The sequence below is a fragment of the Eimeria acervulina genome, genomic scaffold (assembly GCF_000499425.1).
Source record: "Eimeria acervulina Houghton genomic scaffold, Eah_scaff607, whole genome shotgun sequence".
Classification (NCBI taxonomy): Eukaryota; Apicomplexa; class Conoidasida; order Eucoccidiorida; family Eimeriidae; genus Eimeria; species Eimeria acervulina.
Genome location: NW_013547249.1, coordinates 12,501 through 21,237, shown reverse-complemented (window position 1 = coordinate 21,237; position 8,737 = coordinate 12,501). Strand labels below are relative to the sequence as shown.

Below are 8,737 nucleotides of genomic sequence, written 5' to 3'. Positions count from 1 at the left end.
TGTCTCTCTCTGTCTCCTTTTGTCTCTCTCTTTGTCTCCTTTTGTCTCTCTCTGTCTCACTTTGTCTCTCTCTGTCTCCTTTTGTCTCTCTCTGTCTCACTTTGTCTCTCTCTGTCTCCTTCTGTCTCTCTCTGTCTCCTTCTGTCTCTCTCTGTCTCCTTCTGTCTCTCTCTGTCTCTCTCTGACTCTATCTGTCTCTCTGTCTCTTTCTCCGTCTCTCTCTGTCTACTTATGTATCTGTCTGTCTCTCTGTCTCCTTCCCTCTCTCTCTGTCTCTCTTTGTCTCTGTCTGTCTCTGTCTGTCTCCTCTATCTGTTATCTGCTTTATCTCCTTCCTGTATCTCCGTCTGTCTCTGTTTTGTTTGCTGACTTCTTCCTGTACATCTTATCTATTTTCGCTGTCTCCTCATATCTGCTTTATCTCTTTTTGTCTCTGTTTGCTGTCCCCTTTTGTCTCCTTCTGTCTCTGTTTGCTGTCATCTTCTTTTGTCTCCTTTGTGTCTCTTTTTGCTGTCCCCTTTTTGTCTCCTTTTATATCTTTTAATCTCCTTTTATATCTTTTTGTCTCCATTTACTGTTTCCCTTTGTCTCTTATCTTTTTGTCTCCATTTACTGTCCCCCTTTGTCTCTCTTATCTTTTTGTCTCTATTGACTGTCTCCTTTTGTCTCTTTTTATCGCCTTTTGTCTCTATATACTGTCTCCTTTTTGTCTCTCTCACCTCTGTTTTGTCTCTTTTTACTGTCTCCTTTTGTCGCCTTTTGTCTTTTTTTGTCTCTATTTCCTGTCTCCTTTTGTCTCCTTTCATCTCTCATCCCTTTTTGTCCCCATTTCCTGTCTCCTTTTGTCTCCTTTTCATCTCTTTTACCTCCTTTTTGTCTCTATTTGCTGTCTCCTTTTGCCTCCTTTTATCTCTTATCCCTTTTTGTCTCAATTTTCTGTCTCCTTTTGTCTCTTCTTAGATCCTCGAGTCTGCTCAAACTCTTCTTCACGTTTTAAAACGAGAGTCTGTACATCTTACCCGACGTGCCTCTGTAGCTCAACTCCCTCGTTCTATATCTTCAACAAACCCGCAGGGGCCCCCAGGGGGCCCCCCAGATACTTTTCATGGGGGCCTCCATGACACTTTCCATGGGGGCCCCCATGGGGGGCCCCCCGACTCTTTTCATGGGTCCCCCCATGAAGCTGTACGTGGGGGGCCCCGTGGGGGCCCCCATGGAAACCCCCACGGGGGCCCCCACGGAAGCCCCCACGGGGGCCCCCACGGAAGCCCCCATGGGGGCCCCCCTCCTGGAGCTCTACTTAAAGGCTCCTCTTCTGGGGGCCCCTCTTCTGGGGGCCCCTCCTCTGGAGGACCCTCTTCTGGGGCCTCCCCTACTGGGGGCACCCCTTATGGGGGACACCCCTCTAGTAGCCCTCCTGGGGGCCCCCAAAGGGTAGCCTCTGGCAGTCTTCATAGGGGCCCCCCTTCTGGAAGCCCTCCTGGGGGCCCCCAGGGGCCCCCGGGGGGACACCCTGCCTAGTTATGAGTAGCTGAGAGGTCTGATTGCCTCTGCATGTTTTGTTTTTCTTGTTGCTGCCAAACCCTAAACCCTAAACCCTTGGATTTGAATAAAGCGTCTTCATAGTGGGTTGCATTGCTGTGCTGTGGGGACATAAAGCGAATGTATCAGCAATAAACCCTAAAACCCTAAGCTCTAAAACCCTAACTAAACCCTAAACCCTTAAACCCTAAACCCTAATTAACAAACCCTCGTTAACCCCCCTAAACCCTCGTAAACCCTAATCAATAAACCCCAGTAAAGCCTATTTGATAAAAGCCCTACCAGTCAGCATAGCCTCATAAACCCTAAACTCTAAATACTAGACCCCCCTAAGCCCTAAACCCTTAAATAAACAAACTCTCTAAACCCTAAGCCCTAAACCCTAATCCTTCATAAGCGCTCCACAGAAACCCTCAAAAGCCCTAACGAATAAACCCTCACAAAGCCTAATAAAACCTCATTAACAAACCCTTAAAAACCCTCAAACATGCTTCCTTTGAGGGCGCTAAGGGCCCCCGGGGGCCCCCTAAATGCTGCATTGGGGCCCCTCGGGAGGACCCTAAAAGGGGGTTGAGGGCCCCTGGGGCCCCATCACTTTTGCTGCTGTGGGATCAGCAGCATATAAGAATAAACAGACGCAGCAGAATGAGGAGCTAGCTCTGGCTAGATGCCCCTTACAGAGTCGAGCTGCTGCTGCTGCTGCTGTTACTACTACTGCTGCCGCTGCTGCTGCTGCTGCTGCTGCTTCTGCTTCTGCTACTGCTGCGGGGGAAAAGGCCACATTTGTACGGGCTCGTTCGGCATGTGCGGCTGCTGAAGCACGTGCTGCTGCGGCAGCTGCGGCAGCTGCGGCAGCTGCGGCAGCTGCTGCGGAAATTGCTGCTGCTGTGTATGGGACTGGGTAGGGTGCTGCAGCAGCAGTTGCTGCTGCTGCTGCTGCTGGGGGGGCTGCAGCAGGGTGAAGTCAGCTTGCAGCTCCCTCTCTGTAAGAGAGGCAGTGGAGTTATAGGAGAGAACTGGCTGCTCCAGCAGCAGGCCTTGCTGCTGCAGCAATCTGGTTGCTGCTTGCTGCAGACAAGCACTGATTGTTGCAGCATCCCTAGCAGCAGCAGCAAGTCTCTTAAGATGTGTTTGTCTCTTTGATTCTCCTAACAGGCTCTCTGCTGCTGCTCTCGCCAGCAAAAGCACCTCCACCAGCAGCACTCCCATCCTCCTACAAAACAACTTTGCTGCTTCTGTCTCTCCTCTATACAGCACAGCGCCTAACCGACTCATATGCTTGTTTACATCTTCTTCTACAACCTCCAACAACTCCTCAATCAAACCCTCAGCATTAACACCAGGGGCCCCCTTAGGGGCCCCCCGAAGGGCCCCCCCAGGGGCCCCCATTGGGCGCCCCACAGGTGGCCCCACAAATGCCCCCCCATGGGGCCCACCATAGGGGCCCCCCAGGGGCCCCCCAAATGATCCCCCAGGGGGCCCCCCAAAGGGGCCCCCTCCTAGAGAAGCTGAGGGGGCCCCTATAGGGGGGAAGTTTGGGGGGCCCCCTGTTGGGGGCCCCCAGGGGTTTTGTAGTTGATCTGTAGATGAAGAAGATAAAACAGTTTTTAATTTGTTATGTAGACTTGAGAGCCTTTGAAGGGCAACATCTTCATTATTAAATGACACACCCTCGGAGACAAAAGAAAAAAAAGCGTTGCAAGAAGGAGAAAGAAAGGGATGCTGCTGCTGCTGCTGCTGCTGCTGCTGCTGCTGATGATGATGATGATGATGATGATGATGATGATGATGATGGTGTGCTGGAGAGCTCGATTTGTTTGGAGGCAATCTGTCCATACACCCCAAGTACAGGACTAGTGCGGGCCCCACACTTCCTAGCTGCTGCAGATACACCTGAATATTTGTATCAGGGGGATGCAGCCAAAGCTCTATGTCTTTAACGCGTTTGCTTCTGCGGATGTCGTTAACCTTCCTTTTTACAAGTGAAGATACACCTGAAGAAGCTGCGGAGGCAAGACTAGCAAGGTAGGCGACCCTTCTATCCTTTAATAGCCGCTGCACCTTTGGGGGTAGGTCCAGACCCTGCTGCTGCTGCTGCTGCTGCTGCTTGCGCTGCTGCCGCCGCCGTGGCTGCTGCTGCGGCTGCGGCTGCGGCTGCGGTATGTAGTAGTGATGATAGTGTGGACCTGCAGCAGCAGCAGCAGCAGCAGCTGCTGCTGCTGCTGCTGCTGCTGCATCAGCAACAATGCCGCTGCTCGCGCCCCCGCATGTGATAGGCGAATCCAGGGGACAGATGGAACAAAAAAGGAACAGCAGCAGCAAAGCACGCATCTGCTGCTGCTGCTGCTAAAAGGAGACAGACTGCAGCAAAAGGAGACAGCGCAGAGGCCCTCTCTCTATTAAAAAAACAGCTTCTTTGATGCTCTGCACATTACAGAAGAAGCGAGATCTCTAGCAGCAAACAGAAGAAGCAAACAACACAACCATTCTGCTTAAATCCAGATCGACGCTGCTAGGGTTTAGGGTTTAGGGTTTAGGGTTTAAACACCCAGCATGCGGGAGGCTTAGCAAATGATGTTTAGAACAACATACAAAAATAAGCACACAAACGTGGAGAGAAAAGACGAGAAAGCAACACACTCTTTGCTGCTGCTGCTCTTGCTGCTGCTGCTGCTGCTCCACGGCTGCTCCAGCAGCAGCAGCAGCAACAGGAGCAGCAAACTCAAATTCCTTCTTCATGTGTTGTGCATGGGTTGTTACTTCTTTTTTAATAATATAATATTATTATTATAAACAAAAATAATATATTTATACTGCAACATAAGCATTTGTTTCTCGGCGACGTGCTTCCTGCTGCTGCAGCAAGCCAGGGCCGATCCCTGGGTTAATTGCTGCTGCTGCTGCTGCTGTTGCTGCTCCTCTATTTTAATGTGTTGTTCATTGCTGTTATTAGCTGCGTACTCCAAGGCTGCCAGAGTTGCGCTGCCCTTGCTGCTTCTGCTGCAGCTACTTCTGCTGCTGCTCGTGCTGCTGCTGCTGCTGCTGCTGCTGCTGCTTGTGCTGCCGCTTCTGCCGCTCACTCATTAGCTACGCATTCCCTGGGCTGACAAAGGGCTCAACTGCGGCTAGCCAGCCAACGGGGGTGGCTAGCCAGCTAGCTACACACCTAGCGAGCTACTGCTCTACCTAGGTACTCAGCTAGTTCGTTAGCTAAAGACCCAGCTAGCTAGCCAGCTAGCCAGGTGGTTAGAGAGCCAGCGAGTAGCTAGCCAGCTACATAGTCATCTAGCTAGCTAGCTAGCTACCCAGCTAGCTAGCTAGCTAGTCAGCCAGCTAGCTACTTAGCGATCGAGCTAGCAACCTCGCGAGCTGGCTATCTACTGAGCTAGCTAGACAGCTAGCTAGCTATTTAGCTAGCTAGCTAGCTGCCCCTATGTATGGCGTAGTGTTTAATGAGGGATGGAAGAGAGTCCGGCGCTAATACACGTGAGCAGCCTAACCCCACAAGACGTGGGGCTGCATGCATGCGTCGTTGCTGCTGCTGCTGCAGCAGCAAGGAGCGTCCAAGGGTATGAAAACCAGCAGCAGGTACCCTGCTCATGCTGCTGCTGCTGCTGCAGCAGAAGCAGCAGCATGAGCAGCAGCAGCGCTGCTCTGTGGCTTTGCCGCAGCAGCAAGCCCGCACTCACGGCATCACATCTGCAGCAGCAGTATCTGCATGTGCATCTGCATCAGCAGTATCTGCAACTGCAGCAGCGGCAGCAGCAGCAGTTGCTGCTGCGCTCAGCATTCCATTGTTGATCGGCCTACAGCTGGAGGCGCAGCAAACCCAAACGGGTTCTTCACCGCCTGCACCTTCGGGGGCTCTCTGCACATACACATAAACACACGCCTGCTTCCTGCTGCTGCTGCTGCTAGTGCTGCTGCTGCTGCTAGTGCTGTTGCTGCGGCTTGTGCTTGTGCTGCTGCTGCTGCTACTAGTGCTGTTGCTGCGGCTAGTGCCGCTGCCTGCGCTGATGCTGCTTGTGCTGCTGCTGCTGCTAGTTCTGCTGCTGCGGCTAGTGGTGATGCTGCTTCTGCTGCTAGTGCTGCTGCTGCTGATTCCCTTCTCTCTATGTATTTGTGTGGGGGCATCTACACGGCTATTCATTCGCTGCAGCTGCTGCTGCAGCTGCTGCTGCTGCTGCTGCTGCTGCCGCTGCTGCTGCTGCTGCTGCAGTGCGTTTCTGACTTTCTTTCTCTCCTCGGCAGCTGCCTGAGGCCCAGGGGCTTGGGCGAAGGAGGGCTTTCTTTTTCTTGAGCTGCAGCTGCAAGCACAGCACCCCTCAACTCACCCTTCCAAAGAATAGCTAGCTAGCTAGCTAGCTAGCTATCCAGCTAGCTAGCTAGAAGGCAACTGGCTGGCTACCTAGCCAGCTAGCTAGAGGGGCAGCACAACCCCAGCTGGAAGACAAACCATCTCCACGCCTACTCAAGCTAGCTAGCTACCTAACTGAATAGCTAGCTAGCTAGCTGGCTAGCTGAGTAGCTAGCTAGCTAGCTGGCTAGCTGAGTAGCTAGCTAACTACCTAGCTGAGTAGCTAGCTAGCTAGCAATGCAGCTAGCTACTCAGCTAGCTAAAAGACTTACGAGCGAAAGGGGGGCCTCCATTAGAAAGGGGGCCCCTGGGGGGCCCCTGCGGTGGTGCAGCTGCCCCGGGGAGTCCGTTGGGTCGCTGCTGCTGCTGCTGCTGCTGCTGATGCTGCTGTAGCTGCTGCTGCTGCTGCAGCTGGTGCGGCTGCTGCAGATGGGCAGAGTTAGGCGCGAAGTCGCCTGCTGCTTCAGCAGCAGAAGATGTCTCTGTTTGAGAGACATTTGTAGGAGTGCCAGTAGCAGCACCAGAAGCAGCAGCAGCAGCAGCAGCAGCACCGAGTTGCTCTTGTGAAGCCCCAAACCCTGCACAACAGCACAGCAGGCAAAGCAAAGCTTGCTGCTGCTGCTGCTGCTGCTTACCCTGCGCCTGTTGCAGCTGTTAGGGATGTTCGTGCTGCTGTTGTGAGTTTTGCTGCTGCTTTCAGTGGCGCTGCTGCTGCTCCTACGGCTACTAATATTCCTCTTCCTGCTGCTGCTGCTCTGCTGCTGCTGCTGCTCTGCTGCTGCTGCTGCTGCTGCTCACCTCCTTCAAAGCTTGTGCGGCGCACAGGTGTCGATTCCTGAGACCCAAACCTGTCGCGTACGTCAGCAGCAGCAGGGAGGAGAAGGGGGTCCTGCGAGGGCAGCAGAATCTGCTGCTGCTGCTGCGGCGGTGGCTGCTGCTGCTGCAGTTGCTGCTGCTGCGGGTGCGGGCCGGCTTCCGCAAACGCAGCAGCAGGATGCTGCGGATGATGAAGGAGGAGCTGCTTGTGGTCGTCATGCTGCTGTTCCTGCTGCTGATGTGGCTGCGGTATTGGCTGCTGCAGCAGTTGCTGCTGCGGCAGTTGCTGCTGCGGCGGTTGCTGCTGCTGCAGCAGCAACGGGCTACCTCGAGGCAACTGAGGCCCCAAATGCGACTCGCTGCTGCTCATGCTGGACAAAGCTGGCGGTGCAGCAGCAGCACCTGCTGCTGCTGTTGCTGCTGCTGCAGATGCGCCTGCGACGTCGTGAAGGTCTGAGAAAAGCAAACGCAGCAGCAACTTTCCGCTGCAGCACAAGAAGCAGTAGCACTAGCAGCAGCAGCAGCAGCAGTAACAGCAGGAACGGCAGAAGCAGAATCAGCAGCATCAGTAGCAGCAGCAGCAAAAGGACCTGCGGATCCCTGAAGGGACAGTCTAGGAGACACAATGTCGAAGAGATCCTGAGCAGCAACAGCCAAGCTGCCTGCTGCACTCTGTTGCTGCTGTTGCTGCTGCTGCTGCGTCTTTCCGATAAACTCCGGCAAATCCAATTCGGGGCCCTGCAGCAGCAGCAGCAACAGCAGCAGCAACGGCAACAACGCTGGCTAAGAACGACAGCAACAAGAACACCAACAGAAGGAGCAAGTAACAACAGCAGCAACAGCAGCAGCAGCAGCAACAGCAGCAGCGACTGCGCACCGGCTGACTGCCGTTCATAGACATGTGCCTGAGGACAAAACAGACAGCCACACAAACATGCAGCATTGCTCGCCGCTGTTGCTGTTGCTGCTGCTGCTGCTGCTGCTTCGGCTGTTGCTGTTGCTGTTGCTGCAGCCTCACTTGAGTATCTGCGCCATGAAGAGAGCAAAACGCGACTGGGCCTCCACCGCCTCCGAGAGTTGCTGCGCCTGGCTCAGGAGCTGCTGCTGCTGCTGCTGCTGCTGCTGTTGCTGCTGGTCTAGGAACCGCGTTAGACGCTGCTGCAGCTGCTGCAGCTGCTGCACTGCATCGCCCTCAAAGCCAGGGCCCCCCGAGGCACCCAGGGCCTGCTGAAAACACACAATAAACAAACCCCAAGCTGCTGCTGCTTTTGCTGCTGCTGCTGATATTAGCACTGCTGTAGGTGCTGCTGCTGTTGTTGCTGCTGCTGCTGCGTGCTTACCTTGTTGCTGGGTGTGGAGCTGCTGCCGGCAGCAGCAGATTCGCAGAGCAGCGACAGCTTTTTTGCGTTCACCAGGAGAGACTGCATCTGCGGCTGCTTCAGCAGCGACTGAAGTGCTGCTGCAGCTGCTGCTTCCTGCTGCTGCTGCAGGCTGCTGCTGCTGCTGCACCACAGCGGAAAGAAACGCCCAAACAACAGGCGGCTAACAACCTGAAAATAAAACAGCAAAGACAAGCACAGCAGATGAGCAGCAGCAAAACAGCAAACAGCAGCAGCAGCTGCTGCAACAGTAGCAGCAGCAGCAGCAACTGATGCTGCTGCTACTGTTGCTGCTGCAGGGATAAAAAAAGCAGCAGCAGCAATACGGACCAGAAGTGCAAACCAGTAACAGCACCAGTAGAGGCATCAGCAGCATGAACAGCAACAGCAGCAGCAACAGCAGCAGCAGCAGCAGACCAGCAGGGTGATGCAGGTGATGCCGATAAGCCAGAGGACCGGATAACTATTAAAAACCTCTTCATTTGCTTCTGCAGCAGCAGCAGCAGCAGCAGTGACGGCGCGGTGTACTGTTGTTGCTGCTGCAGCAACTGCAGCAGCCAAGGCACAGAGAGACAGCAAACAAACACAACATATATGAGACAGCAGCAAGGCATTGCTGCCAGTTTCGCTCCGCTGCTGCTGC

General features: G+C 54.1%; 1 protein-coding gene across 1 annotated transcript in view; it reads right to left on the bottom strand.

Moving 5' to 3' along the window:
• Positions 1-2,298: 2,298 nt before the first annotated feature.
• The window catches only part of EAH_00044270 (hypothetical protein, conserved), a gene marked incomplete at both ends in the record, with an annotated part of 9,227 nt that continues 2,788 nt past the window's right edge, over positions 2,299-8,737 (bottom strand). The window contains 10 exons of the mRNA XM_013391670.1: positions 2,299-3,122; positions 3,381-3,793; positions 5,232-5,849; positions 6,168-6,477; positions 6,698-7,168; positions 7,306-7,453; positions 7,593-7,620; positions 7,734-7,942; positions 8,056-8,265; positions 8,512-8,642. Coding sequence (XP_013247124.1) covers positions 2,299-3,122; positions 3,381-3,793; positions 5,232-5,849; positions 6,168-6,477; positions 6,698-7,168; positions 7,306-7,453; positions 7,593-7,620; positions 7,734-7,942; positions 8,056-8,265; positions 8,512-8,642 — 3,362 coding nt within the window. The remainder of the gene's footprint in view (positions 3,123-3,380; positions 3,794-5,231; positions 5,850-6,167; positions 6,478-6,697; positions 7,169-7,305; positions 7,454-7,592; positions 7,621-7,733; positions 7,943-8,055; positions 8,266-8,511; positions 8,643-8,737) is intronic.